Source organism: Paralichthys olivaceus, chromosome 6, assembly GCF_024713975.1.
Source record: "Paralichthys olivaceus isolate ysfri-2021 chromosome 6, ASM2471397v2, whole genome shotgun sequence".
NCBI classification, from domain to species: domain Eukaryota; kingdom Metazoa; phylum Chordata; class Actinopteri; order Pleuronectiformes; family Paralichthyidae; genus Paralichthys; species Paralichthys olivaceus.
In genome coordinates this window covers 12,289,365-12,304,305 of record NC_091098.1, presented here as the reverse complement: position 1 = coordinate 12,304,305, position 14,941 = coordinate 12,289,365, and the positions used below count along the sequence as shown (strand labels likewise).

Below are 14,941 nucleotides of genomic sequence, written 5' to 3'. Positions count from 1 at the left end.
ATATGTGTTTCATGTGCACAACTTCAGAAATATTTCAGAGTATGTTTTAGTGCTATGTGACTGACTCCTCCTTTAATAAGTAAGATTGAATACCCTGGTTTAATATTTGGTTTTGTTGAAACCAGTGAAGCTGGATTTGACCTATATGACTGTACATATGATTGTATGATTGAACCACTCCAGCCCCTCTTCAGTCACCTTCACTTTTTAGAAAGTATCAAAATACTCCATACGTCAGTTGTGCAATATTGCCTCCTTTCCTTGTCCAATCTCCCATCGCTAATATTGTCTCCTGGAGCTGTGACACTGGCTCCATCAGCAGCCATCAGACCCTCTCATTTCCTCTCCACACAGATATGAACTGTCCTGACGGTGCAGGCGTCAGCAGCATCATTGTCTGACAGCCAACAAACAAGACGAGACAAATGAGAAAGGACAAAGCATTTCATACGGATCACCACCCAGACACTTGATGGCTGAGGCGATAACACCACTGGACAACATTTTTCAAGAAGATCCTGCTTGTGAAACATCTTCATTTGGATTCAAAGCTGTCTTGTGTTTGGTGAAGCTCGTTCTATTGGAGACTGTTATCTGAGGAGAGCCTGTGGCCTTTTGTTAACTGGTGGGAGCATATTAAGCTGCAGCAGGGATGAATCAGATTTCACTGCACTTCTTTTGTTGCCCATCGTCTTTACAAAACACAAAACAGCTTGAACAAAAATATGTTTATTATTACATGTACCTGCCATGGTCACTGACATGCAACAGTCACAATAGCTGACATCGGTACTTTACAAATATGCTAACAGAGTGTTTTTTTCCTCCATAACATTTGATTTGTTAGGCAAACACCATTAAAGGCTTTATCATCACATCCTTCAAGCACTGTGCTGTTTGTTGATGCTTAATATAAAAAAAAAGCCGAACCCTTACCCTAACATTTCTTTACATCATTCTTTAAATCCCCCAGTACTGGGGGGGGTTCTGCTTTTGGGATGCCCTTCCCTCTCTCTCTTTACATGTGAATACATTGCCATGATGGTGTTTTTAAAATGTAATTGATTTATCTTGATGCCTTGGTCCACTTCTATTAACAAGCATAATGATGGTTGTAGAGCGCCTTCCGAATAATAAAGACATTTCATCTCCAGTTGTTTGAAAAGGATGTTACTAGGAGAATAAACATGTTGGAAGTATTCAACTGGCAGCGTTTGCCTCTTTGTTTCTGTTCCAAAGTCACTTTCTGTTTATTTGTCCTTGACCAACCTGCATCCAGTTGATTTCACACTGGATTGTCAGCACTCAGTGAATGCTCAGCAGAGGCTGATGGAACGCATAAAATGTTGACATTTAAGGGGACTGTTGTTTTATTTATTTTTTTCAGTCCGTGCAAATTCCATCCTCCTTCATATTCCTCAGAGGCTTCATTTCCTCTGGGGTTAGGAGTGGACTGGGAAAGCGCTTATAATAACTACGGAAAAAGATATTCACTTTAAAATTTTGACTTTATAGGCAACTTCCTATTTTTTTAAAAACTTAATTTGCAACATTCATTTTGGTCTTATAGTGACATAAGACAAAAATTAAAAAAAACATCAGCACCACCACAGCTGGCACAGATCATGGATAAAAGATACAAAACACTACAATGAAGTTTTCTAAATACAGCTGCTAACATAACATCTATACAGATTCTCAGATATCCATCAAATAGCATTACACATGGAGCGCTGACTCTGAAAATAAAACGGTACGAGAAACAGACCTGTTTCACAGCAACACATCTTAAGGAAACATCACATACACAGCTTTATCCTTTTTGTGCTTTAGTGCTGTGGACTCGTTTTCAGATTTACTGTCATTAATTAACCACAACCTTATTTATTTATGCTCTGTACACTGAGTCTTTCTCATATGAGGTCTTTTAAACTTTGACTAACAGGAATGATATTCTCTAAAACTCTAAACTATAATAAACTATGTGGGGTTCTGTTTGTTAGTGTTTAGCAAATGTAAAGAGGGTTGAAAAAATTCTCATTAGTACATTTAGTTTATGGCGAACTTGTTGTTTGAGGCCACTTTTAGAGTTTCTGGAGCTTCTGGCATTGTGTTTTTCTGTGGACAGTCAATTTCAGTATGTGACTGGGACATTGACTCTCTAACTAACATGAAAAATAAAAGCATTGACCAGGATTAACATGTGATGTAACTGTGAAACAGATATTGAGTAAAAGTCAGGGTAAAACGTCTGAATTTCAAATCCCGACTATAAGATTAGACTTTGTTGACATTGTTGTGTTCATAAATATATGTCAACTTACTTTGTACACAAGGGCATACATAAATAAAAAAACTCTTTAACCAAGATTGCCAGGCTCCTCTTAAATATACCAACTACCTGGCTGGTTAAGGTTTAAAAATATAAACTGCTGTAGCTGAATCACGCATGAATGAGTGTAAACACTTTGAGAATGTTTAGACAAAAATGTGATTGCGTCAGTCCTTCATCTTGTTGAGAGTGTGCAGCATCACTCCACCGCCTCGTGTTTCTCCCTCTCTTCAGGAACAGACATGAAGATCTTCTGACAGAACATGGTGAAGATTTCTGAGGAGAAACAACTCATCACATCAACATGTCTGTTTTCTTTGGCTCCATTACTGCACATGTTTTTGCAAAACAAATAAAAAAAGGATAAACTTTATCAAACAAATACTTCGGTTTCAGTCCCTCGCTTCGACTGTGTAAACAAGTCAAATGTATCAGAGCCCCCACAGATATTTTCACATGAATCTCATAACAAAGTGTAATGAATGCTGCGTCACTCACCCAGCATCTTCCTGACCACATGGGGTTTCTTCCACTTGTAGCCCAGTAGGTACGCTGGGATACCTGTGAGAATGATGCTGCTGCCGACCAGGCACTCGAAGGGAGCCGCCCAGAACGACACGACGATCATGAAGACACAGCCCAAAACAAAAGTCACAGGGATGAACAGATACACCTGCACAGACAAAGACAAGAGGACGGGTTTGTTGCAGTTCAAAAAAGAGGACTATCCATATAATACTATTGTTGTTTGGCAAAGTGATGGAGAAATTAATTTCTAGGTAAGTAGGTAGGTAGGTAGGTAGGTAGGTAGGTAGATAGGTAGGTAGGAAGGTAGGGAGGTAGGTAGGGAGGTAGGTAGGTTGATAGAATACAGAGCTTTGTAAGCTGATGAATAGAAATGTGTTGTTGTTGTTGTGACAGAAGATAAATTTAGATGTGAAAAAAACTGACGATTGTCTTGTGTCATGAATAGTTTACACATAAAGAAGAAAGCTCCATTTGTTCCTTGTTAGAGGTTCATCTTATAAAACAAATAGGCTGAGAGCACTCAGGCTCAGAGCAGAGATGAAAGACTCCAGTCAACCAAAGTAATAATCCCATGATGAAACAGAAACAAAGAGCCATGTATCCGTGCAGACACCACTCCCATCCTGGAATCACAGTGTGGTTCCACCTCCCACAATAATAAGCGTTGTGATACAATAGTTGTTTTATTAAAAGACAGATTTTATAAAACCAGGGGACATGTTTCTATTTATATTTGAGGCAGACAGAGAAAGTGGCTGAGGTTCACGGAGAGTCCAGGTCTTAAATCATTGGTATATCTTTCAGTGAGTCAATTCCTTCACACTTTTCTCAGATAGGTCAATTGTGCAATAAAATATTTGCCACCTGATCAGATGTGGGTGCTCTACCTTAATGGGCCTCCTGAGGTTGGGTTTGGTAAAGCGCAGCCAGATCAAACCTCCGATGGCCATACCAACACAAAGCCAGGTGAAGAAGCTGAAGAGGTTGATGACAGAGAAGATGTCCTGGGAGATGGCGTACATCATGGACAGCAAACACTGATATCAGGGAAAAGGGACAAGATGATGTCAGTCATTCATACATTGCACACACACGCGCATGCACAGCATTAAAAAAACATTTATCTCGGCTAACCTTGTTACCCTGGTCTGTCTGGTTTTTTTTGCATGTTTTTTTGTTATCAGGATTCATTTATTTAATTAAATGATTTCTAGGATATTTTGTGGAGGGGTGGGACACGACCCAAGGAAGAAACCATCATCAAGTGTATTTTTTCACCTTCTTCAACACTGCAAATTGTTGTTCAGCAGTTTCATTGATTTGTCACAATAATTCATGGCTCTTAATTGAAATCAAGTTTAGGAGACTGATATTTATGAGTGTGTGCAATTTGGTGCAGATCCAAATAAAAATCCAGATTTAGTGAATATAGTGGTCTCATAAGGAAACTGTTGGTATGAACTCCACTGTGTTCTAGTTTACAGGTGTCTTTGTGGGTTATGTGTGATAAATGTAGAACATATCATAATACACATTAGATGCATGTAAATGTCACAGAATAAAAGGAATGTTGTCTATTAAAAAAATAACTTTACAAATACTTAACAAATTCAGCTTTCAGACAGATTTATGATCAGTACTCGTTTTAGCTAATACGTATTTTCAAGCGCCAGAAACATGTAGATGTTTATTTAATGCACCTTCATTAACCATAATTCTATTGGTTGCTATCATTGGTTATTGGATTTATCAGGTGCTTCTAGTGGGGCTGATTTGTAAAACACAAAAGTAACTGTTGAATCATCACTGTGAGTAGCAGGGGTCTTACTGTGAAGATGAGGGACGGCACTGGAGTGAAAAGGTCTGTGTGAACCAGCCCCAGAGCTGCGGGGAGTTGACCCTCTCGAGCTCCAGCATAGAACAAGCTAGAGGAGAGAAAGCTCTTTCATGGTTATTTTTTGATAAAACAGTCGGCCTATATTAACAGATCCAGCCAATAACAGCCCCGGGTTTTGGAACACACCCCCTACCCACCTCTTACCCTCCTATCATATGAAGCTTCACATCCTCCACAACATGTTTGAGCGTTTACGCCCTAAAAACCAGTATCCTTTTCTCAAAACATCCTGACTCCAGTTTCATCACTGCACAGGAATAATGTGCTGATAACTGACCTTGGTGTTTTCAAACAGAAATACCTGACTTCACCTCCCACCCTGAGCTGTGTGTAAACACGCACCGTGCTGAGGTGAAGAGAGATCCGTTGACGGCGCCAAAGCAGGACAGTCCCACAAAGACAGGAATCAGCCAGGACATCACACCCAGATGGTACTCCCCGAAACTCTGCAACACAGCACAGCCAGTAACACATAGGAGGGCAGCTTACACTTTGTAAAATATACAATAAACTGAGTCTCATAACTTTTTTTTAAGGAAGTATAATGCTCACCACGGCAACAGCCTCAGACTCGACCATAACTTCAGGAGAGATGGTGGTGAAGTAGGCCAGGTTTGTCAGAACATACACCACAGTCACTATGGGCATGGAGATGATGATAGACAAAGGCAGGTTCCTACAGAGGGAAAGGTCAGGGGTCATTTGAGAAGAGATCCTCTTTACATCTTAAAGGTTCAGTGTGTAGAATTTTGCGATATCTCGTGGTGAAGTTGCATGTTGCACACCCCTCACCTCACCCTCCCCTTCCAAACATGAAAAAGAACCTGTGGTAGCTTCAGTTGTCATAAAAACTCAAAAGGTGTTTAGTTTGTTCAGTCTGGACTAATGTAAAAAACATGGTGGCCTCCGTAGAGAGGGTCTCCTCGATGTAAATATAAAGTATTTAAATATAAAGAAAACTACAATTCATGCAATTTAGATGAAACAGTGAAAACATCATGAGGATTATTTTACATTAAATATCTGCCAATAGTTCCCTTTCCCCTAAATCTTACACACTGGACCTTTAACAACTTATTTTCTAATAAAGTGATGAGTTAGTTAGTGTTCAGTTTGATGTATGCGAACATGGCCAAGCACAGTTCCATATATTTTATATGGTTAGTCGTGTACAGTGATCAGCTGTGCAATAATAGAATTTAATAGAATTTAATGTTATACTTCGAAGCATAAGCATCACATGCGATCTGCTGTAGTTAAACTAGCTCAGACATGGATGAGGTTTTTCATGCTGTTGGCAAATATTTACAGGTACAATCCTCAAAACAACCTTCATCAAATTTAAGTCACCTCTCTGGATTGATCATCTCCTCGGTTACGTAATTCAGGTAGTTCCTGGAAAAAAAACAAGAGTTCCACACTGTTTTAGCAATTGGTGAAAAAACCCATTAATGACTGTGTATTTCACTGTAAACTAATAAACCATTTCTATTTCTAGACTGTTTCTAGACTCACCAGCCTCCAAAAGCGAAGAGGCCGCTGTATAATGCCAAGACAATGTTGTCAACCCCCAGTTTGCTGCCTTCAAATGCCTTGTCTGGCATAAGGTACGGCACGTCACCTGCACACAGAAGAAATGAGAGGTTAAGGACTAATTGACCTTTCACATCATCCAGTCTTGTGATTTCATAGATTTTGAATCGATTCTCATTTAGGGCGCCTGGTGCTTTCCTATTTCTTGTATCTAGGCCAGTATGCTGCTGCTTGTCATTTGACAGGTTGGACATTTTCAACCAGCAGCGAGTCAATACTGACACGTTTGAGTGGTTCCCTGGTCGACATTTAAATATGAGCAGAAATATATTTTCAGTCCACCCCTTTACTCAGAGCAGCTACAAAAACCAGTGCATCAGCAAAAGGAGTTGTATAAGAGCGTATCTGGTGTGGGTGTGTGTGTGTATGTATGTGTGTATGAGTGTGTGTGTGTGTGTGTATGTGTGTGTCCTGCTTCTGGGTGACTCTCCCCTCTACCTGTCGCTTTCAGATGGTAATGACTTTCCTTTTCCATGAGGCCTGTTACACACTCATTATTTTCTCACTCAGTCCTCTGAAAGACCACAGTGTGACAACAGCCGGCAAGCCTCGCCACCTAGTATCCATGGAAACGCAGCGTAGAGCACAATGGTGGTGGGGCATGGCTTTCCAAAGGGCGGGGGGAGAGGGGCAGATGTATCACGGCGCGAACGATGGTCACAAAGTCTTCTCGTCTGGTTTTACTTCAGATAGTGTGACTGTGGCTGATTTGCTCCTTCAGATTTGAACAATTTTAACAGCATATTCCTTATTTTTTCAAGATGGAGTAACATGGTGGTTTCTCACTATGTTTAGCACAGTGATATTGAAGATTCAATCAATAATGTGATTCATTACCGCCAGAATATACATTTTCCAAAATTTCTTTTGCATGACTAAATCTATTGTATCGTGTCCTGTAAATTACTGTGCAGATGAGTCATGTATGAAACCAATTACACTCTGAAGTGTTCAGAGTGATCTGTACACCTGCACAGACTGACGTGCACGTGGCTGCACTCCCGCTCAGACTCAGCCACATGGCTGCACACAGACGAGCCTTGTGCTCAGACTAAGCAACTGTGCAAACAAGCTGAAAGGAGGGCAGTCCGCTCGGTCGGGTTCATTAGTGCTAGTCAACAATTTGTTGATCATCTGCGACGAAAGAATTAAACCCCAGATATTGTCACCCAGACAGATAGGATGAAATAATAAAGCGTGGCATTAGATAAAAACTACAAATTGTAAGAGCACGTTATATTTACACTTCTATTGCACTTCAAATCTAAAAAGAGGATGAAGAAAGTAGTTCTTGTTTGGAGAGTGAAAGAATATCTATACTACTGCACAAAGTACTGTGTCAGTTACAGTACATTACAATTGCATCACATGGTAGAGTTTTATGTAGATATTAATACAGAGAATAACCTAATTTACTAATTATCAGAGTATGGTTAGATATAAAATAGGATAATTGTACTATAGCTGTCACACAAAATAGGACCTTAATATTTCATTTATACTAAAGTTAATACGAGGAAATCTTTTTTTGTAAAACACAGTTTTACACAGATGCCTCAAACTACAGTATAGACTACAGAAAGGTTCAGTGCCTGTGTGGCTCCATCTGTGCTTCTCACCTGTGGAGATCTGGATGAAGCCAAAGAGGATGATGATGATCAGAGCCACCAACTTGGAGGCTGTGAACAAGTCCTGCACTTTGGTGGCCGCTCTGACACTGATGCAGTTTACGAATGTCAGAGACGCTGCAGGAGGTGAGAGATTGGAAGAAGAATTAGAAGAAATGTTCACATTGAATGAAGAAATGCATCAAAAGTTGTGTCTGTTACTCTCTGAACTAGGCCCCCGAACTCACTGAGACACAGGCAGGCAATGAGCTTGGCGGCACTGTCGGGCACAGAGCAGTCTGGGTAGAGAGGTTTCAGAAGATATGTAGCGAACACCAGCGACACCACGTACTGCGACGAAGGCCGAATGATGAGCATCTCCACCCACAGCTTCAGGAAGGCTGCCAACTCGCCGTACACTTCCAGGATGTAAGTGTAGTCCCCCCCTGACTTGGTGATGGTTGTGCCCAGCTCGGCATAGCACAGGGCGCCCATGGTCGAGATCACTCCACACGCTGACCAGATGATGAGGGAGAGCCCGGCCGAGCCCGTCTCTTTGACCACACCTGTCGGGGTGACGAAGATGCCCGAGCCAATGATGGTGCCTATGATCATCCCCACGCCGTTGAAGAGGGTGATGCTGCGTTTGAGCTCGATCTTCTCCCCCTTGGCGGGTGAGCCTTTGGTGGGGCTCGTGGCCGTTGGAGCAGAGACCAAGGAGGCAGATGGAGATGCTGGCCGTTCCTCGATGAGACCATCTTGGTCTGGGTCTGTATCGGCTGCTGAAGGAGAGGAGCAGACAAACGAGGAGAAAAATCAGCAAAGTGGGAAACTTTTCAGCAGTGTGAGAGTTCTTCTGTCCGTGTGCATTCCAGCCATTATTTCTAAATCTTTGGCATGCACAGTTAAAGAACAGTTTAAGAACCGGTTAATAACCAGTTTGTCAAGACTGTCCCTCCCTAATGCTTTTACCTCCTTCTGTTTCAAAGTGAACACACACTGCTCTAGAATATTTTGTAAATAATAGTGCATAATGCTTGTCCCCTTTCCCCACCTCGCTCACCTATCCATGACACACACATCTAAACCAGCATGATCGTTTCAATACCAACATCCAATTGTGCGTTTGCATCAGGCAATGTTGCAGCAGAGCGCATGGCGGATTATTGCAGCCCTGCACCATGTGGTATCTACAGGAGTGTGAGCATGCACTGTACCTACCCGCTATCTTCTCCTGGCTCGCCGCCTTAGAAACACGCTCACTACTGCTCCTTGATTTCAGCTCCGGCTCAGCCATCTTCCCTCTCAGTCTGGGTCCCCTTGTCTTGTCTTCTTTCTTCCTCCTGCCCCCCTTTTCCTTCCTCCCTTTATGCCCCCTTTCTTCCTGCTGCCTGGATTTCCTCCTGTCTTTTTCTCACACACACACACACAATCCACCCCTCACTCTCTGTCTCTAACCCTTTCTGATTCGTCCACACTGACGCACATGCACGCACGCTCCTCTCCTCATTTGCACACACTGCCTTCGTCACTCAGGCTGGAATTCATCTGACCCTGATCCTCTCTCTCTCTGTCTCTTCCTCCCTCCCTCCTCCCCATGTCTCCAGGATACAGCAGGGAGGGGCTGAACCTTTGTGATGCTGCTGCCGGCACCCACACCCACTGCAAATACAGTTTGGGATATCTCAGAGGGGGGAAGTAGGTTAGCAGCAGGCACCATTTGGAAAGGCCTCCATGTGACGTTATAATCCTTTTGTGTCTGGCTAATCCAGTGCAATACAGTCTGTGTGTGTTTGTGTGCTGTGAGAGATGCTGCAGGGCTGGTGCCCCCTCTATTGGCGATCAAGTGGAACCACAACAGCCTTTGTTCTCTTGGGTCTCATGCAGAAAAGTGACACCACTATCGCATTGGTCCCTTTCAAGGCAGAATGACAATGATGGGGCACGTGATACTTCTGTACCCACCTGATACCTTTTCCATCACTTTGCTTGCAAGATATTAGTTGACATCATCTTCAGGTAGGAGTTCAGGTCCTGCCCTTCCCAGCTCAGCAATGCCAGTGTCCTCAGGCTGCTCCATAATGTGGAGTGGAAAACTGAATAGAGAAAAATCAAATCCAGGCCCCTTAAATCAAATAAATCTGCACCAAATAACATGTCAAAGATATCAGTTCCTTAAACATGCCTGATTTTCTTCATCGACATCCAGGAGTTATTCCCCTGGAAATTTATGCAAATTTTGAAAATCTCTCTTAATGTTAAAGAAAGACCATTTAGGGGTTCTTCCCTGACCCATACCGCATATTACCACCAAGTTTCATGGAAGTGCATCTGTACTTTTGGTGTAATGCTGCTAACAAACAAAACCGGGTTAGGGTTAGGTTAATTGTTAGGTAATAGCCTCTACTGATGCGTGAAACATTTGAACACCTCACAGAGGACAAGGGAAAGAAGTCGTGAGAGGGTTTGGCTTCGTATCAACATTGTTGTCCCTATTGTCAGGTTGATTGGCCTAAATGTCAGGAGGGGGTTTGGCTTGGTGCTAGTAGGCTGCATGTCACATTTCGATCACTAGATGGCGACCTAAACAAACTGGAAAAGTCAACACAGCCCACAATGGAGTTTCACACAAATTCAAGCTTCTATTTTTGGTTGTGTTCCACTCTCTCTAAGCAGAAACTGGATCATAGACAACAGTGTCAAACTGTGTCACAAGTGTTGTTGTAACAGACTGTGTTGACCTTTGACCCCTGTGGAATCATAAAGGTGGTTAAAACCTGAGTAAAAAGTGAGTTTGTGTACAAATCATTTTATTGTTTCAACAGTTTATAGATTATATGAGGGAGAGATGTAAAAACATGGACAGGGACTGTGAAGTTACTTTGCTGCATTTTCTTATTTTAATTGTTGCCTGTTTATTTGACTGAAAGTGTTTTGTTTTTGTGGCCATCAAACTGAACAACCTGTCCCCCTGCTGGAGGGAGGACCACTGACAATAACACCAATACTATTATTACTATTATACTTCATGTCCAATATTACTATTGATAAGTAACTTTAAATACTTTACATATTGTTATAATTTTTTTTTCACCATAACATGTTAAATATCCCATTGTACTTACTCCTTATCATTACTACTTACTGACACTAGTTTAGTGTTAGTTTACTGTCTCAAATAAATTGAATATTTTACTTTTTTACTATTCCGTCTGTTATTTCTGCTAGGCACTACTTCTGCATTTACTCTGTACACACTTTGTATTTTTAATTTAAACTTAAAATACACTTTATTATATTCACTGTTATTGTTTAAACTAAATACTCTGTTGTTTGTTCTCTGAACTCTGTAAACCTTGTGGATCGTAATGATGGCGCAAACTGTTCTTTGAGATCAACACTTGTCTTTTCTAAATGCATGTGTGTTGTATTGTGGAATCTTTGAACCGTGTAAAAAGTGCATTCTGAGAATGAGCCCCGTTGTGTTTCGGCGTAGTGTAGCGTACTTGCATGTCTATCACCGCTGACAAAGTCGAGTCTGCGACCGCCGAGCTCAGCTCACACGAGCGTCTCGGCTCCAGAGCAGCGGAGCGCAGGCCGACGCTGGATCCCACCAGGACACTCTCTGCCTCGGGTCCGGGGACTTTCCCCTGGGCGGGGAGGGGAGAAACCGGTTCTCTGCTTGTAGCCCAGAGTGCAAGTGTTCGGAATGCCCGGATGTAAACCTGGTGACGCCGCAGCTAAGTACCACGAGGTTTATAACTCTCCTTCAATCACGGTGTTGTTGTATTTTTTACTTTAAAGTGTAACGTTGACATTATTACACACGTTTTTAAACCACAGCGCTCACCTCCACATATCTTCTCTGTTGTTTCCGTTGTTTCCGATGGTTCTCGAGTTAAAGGAATGCAGTGAAGGATCATGGGAAGTCTTAAAGGTATACCAGCTGAATAAATGGCTGCCACAGACCAGCCTCCTGTGTGTTCTACAGATTCTGTTAGTTCAGACACCACAGAGGTTGTGTTACAAGAGCAACCTTCTCTTCACTGATGAAAACCTGACGAAAGATAAAGAAAGGTTTCAAGTCTTGTTTGTCATTTGCAAGTTTAACACAGGCTCAACAGTACAATGAACCAGCTCAGCTGTGCAATAGTTCAATTCAAGTGAAAGCAAGGTAGAAAGTGCTCACCCAAAAAGTACAATACAGAACTAAGACTATATATTCTTTTGCAGTGTGACATTCATTGCAAATGAAGTAACCACTTTAACTATATGGAGTGTGTGTAAATAGTTACTGCAGTCTTCTTACTCGGGTCATACGAGGAGGTTTCTGCTTTGTCCATCTGAACATCAACAGTTTCTGGCTTTTGTGTCTCACACATTCATTTCTGTGTTGATGTTAATCTGCAATTTTGAATATAATAAAAATAAGTTGTCTTTCAAAAAAAAAAATCAGTTTGTTTCATTTATTGACTGTTATATATCACTTCCTCATGGCATGTCTTCCCAGCATCCCATCCCAGCATTGCACTGTTTTATGAAACTAATAAAGACATAGTGTATAAAAATAAAAACATCATCCACACAACTAAAAGTGAGAGGCAGGTTCCACAGGTTCACATCAGTTGTGCTACAAAAGCATTGCCCTCCACTTCTGAGGAACCTCCATGAATGTATGCACTCAGTGACAGACCACATGGTTGAGGTTATCCAGCTCTAACATTTAAACAAATATTTCACATGCATGATTGCACTGATGCAAAAATTACACCATGGGTACCAAGGGTGGAGGAATTATCAAAATCCTGATTTAGGTAAAAGTCCCAATTCCACAGGTAGAAACATGTTTACAAACTTGCCAAAAAAGTAGTGGAGACTAAATTGCTTTGCTAATGTGAATGTGAATGGTTTTCAGACATGCACTGACTGTAGCGGGACACTCCGTCAGTGGAATTCACAATTATATATTCCCTTTATACGTCCTGCTCTCTGCATGCTCCTCCAAGGCTCCACCTCAAAATGTTGACATGCTGGCGAATAAACACAATTTTAATTTGAGTTTTTAAAAGTTTAAATCATGGCTCATGTAATGTCATCACAAACTACAGGTGTCACATGAATGTAGTGGAGGGTAAATACAATATTTCAGTCCAAAACTGCTGGAGTAAGTATCAGTACTTCAAAGTCGTACTTACAGTGAGAAGGATATTGAGCACATGGCCACATCATTGTCCTGGCTGTGATGTAACAATGACCAACACCAACAAGGCCACCATGATGCATGAAGAAAACTCATACATTTACGAGGATATTGACATTTTTACCATGAGTTACAATATGTCACAGCTTCAGAAGTGACTCTCATCTCTCCTATTGACATTCATCTGTTTTTTTAAATCCCCACACAACCTCTTTCCCTTTGATTTTCTTTTCTTACATCATTTTCTATTCGCTCTTGATTTGCTTTCTTTTATTTTTAGCTTGACTTTTTTTACTGCTCGACATTGTTCTCTTGTTATTTTTCTCCCTGCGGCTTGCCTCTCACTTACAGTCGCCTTGTATCTTGACTGCTTCAATTTCTGATTTCACCTTTTGTTCCTGTCGTCTTTTTCCCTTTTTTCTCTCAGGTATTTTTTTTCAGTGTTTCCATACTTTTTCTCTTTATTTCTTATTATCTTTAGATTCATCTTCCTTCATTCTTCCATTTGTTATTTTTCTGTAAATAGATTTTCCGTATTTCATTGTGATTTTCTGTGTATTATTGAGAAAAGACAGTGATTTTAATGTTTTATCACTGTTTAAGATGTTGAGTCCAAAACATTGATTAGGACCATAGACGGAAAAAAAACAGTGAAGCCAGAGAGTCCTGACAATTTGTGTTATTTGAAATGAAATCAGGATGTGTGTGTGTTTCTGAGTGGGGGCAGCTGAGTTGTGCAGAGGTTATTATAGAACTGTTGCCTCCCATCAAGAAGGTTCTTGATTCCAATCTCAGGTTGGCCTCAGCCTGTCTGTGGAGTCTGTTTCCTCTGGGTACTCCAGCTCTGAGTCAGGCCAATTGAAGACTTTAAATTGATTTTAGATGATTTTAATGTAAGCATGAATGGTCATTTGTCTTTGCCCTGCGATACGCTGGTGACCTGTCCGGGGTGTACCCCGCCTCTGGCACAAGTCATCTGGGACTGGCTCCTGCCCTCCTGCACCTTTTAAAGGATAAGCAACATAAATAATGGATGGATGGATGGATTTGTTCAACCTCACTTTTTGTCCCGCTGCGTTGTCATGTTGGAACATGGAAAAAAACAGCCACACAAAGGTGCACAATTTTATGCACAGGGATGTCCAGACAGATGGTGTAGGTGTCATAACAGATTGTTAAAATAAGCTACTGTTGGTTTGTCCTGCTAAGCAAGGTTTTCTGCATCCTTTTCATAAAACAATTTAATTTCACAATTCTCATTATTACTACCCTGATATGTTAGATTTTCCACATATTACATGCCATTCAAATTGGATGCACAAGCACCTCACCCAACACACTCTTTCATTCCATAGGGTTTCCATCTCCCCGTTTTTCATTCCCTCACTTTCCTCTCCTCTCCCTGATTTTTTTGTCCTTCATTTCATGAAGCCAATTTACCCTCTCTCCTCTCTTCAAAGAACATCCACCTCCTGTTGCCACCACCCACTGATATTCCGCTCTGTTCCATATTTCTTTTCATCAGTCCTTTCACCACGGCCTCCTCCACCGAAATATCATGCATATCCCTCCGTTAATGCATCTCTGCAGGATGATGACACTGCAAGATGGAGGTTAGTTTACCTCCTCCTGTTCTTTTTCTTCAAGACTTCCATAAACCTTTCAAGCTTTAGTGTCATAATCTTTACCTGTCCTCCTTTTTCACTATTTCAGCCTCACATCCTCTTGAACCTCTCCATTACTCTGAGTATTTTTTATTTTCTAGTGAGACTATATCCAGATAA

The 14,941-nt window shown here is 41.3% G+C and overlaps 1 protein-coding gene across 7 annotated transcripts; it reads right to left on the bottom strand.

Moving 5' to 3' along the window:
- Positions 1-713: 713 nt before the first annotated feature.
- Positions 714-11,918, bottom strand: LOC109630561 (large neutral amino acids transporter small subunit 1-like). 7 transcript variants are annotated; one of them, XM_069526368.1, is made up of 13 exons: positions 11,464-11,827; positions 9,923-10,053; positions 9,179-9,619; positions 8,206-8,739; positions 7,970-8,095; positions 6,273-6,378; positions 6,108-6,152; positions 5,310-5,433; positions 5,100-5,203; positions 4,689-4,785; positions 3,748-3,897; positions 2,831-3,005; positions 714-2,608 (listed from the first exon to the last, which is right to left on the bottom strand). In XM_069526368.1, the coding sequence occupies exons 3-13, from the start codon at positions 9,252-9,254 to the stop codon at positions 2,532-2,534; spliced, it is 1,614 nt and encodes a 537-aa protein (XP_069382469.1). In that variant the 5' UTR covers positions 9,255-9,619; positions 9,923-10,053; positions 11,464-11,827; the 3' UTR covers positions 714-2,531. The 7 variants fall into 7 exon arrangements, with proteins under 7 accessions (XP_069382469.1, XP_069382472.1, XP_069382471.1 ...); XM_069526371.1 differs by lacking the exon at positions 9,179-9,619 and having other exon boundaries at positions 11,808-11,918; XM_069526370.1 differs by lacking the exon at positions 9,179-9,619 and having other exon boundaries at positions 11,464-11,877.
- Between the last annotated feature and the right edge of the window lie 3,023 nt (positions 11,919-14,941).

Coding starts and splice junctions, on each gene's coding strand:
- LOC109630561 (XM_069526368.1), bottom strand. CDS start 9,254: ATGGCTGAGCCGGAGCTGAAATCAAGGAGCAGTAGTGAGCGTGTTTCT. Junction 8,096..8,205: donor CATTGCCTGCCTGTGTCTCA/GTGAGTTCGGGG, acceptor CACCTCCTGCAG/CGTCTCTGACATTCGTAAAC. Junction 3,006..3,747: donor ACCTCAGGAGGCCCATTAAG/GTAGAGCACCCA, acceptor TTGTCTGTGCAG/GTGTATCTGTTCATCCCTGT.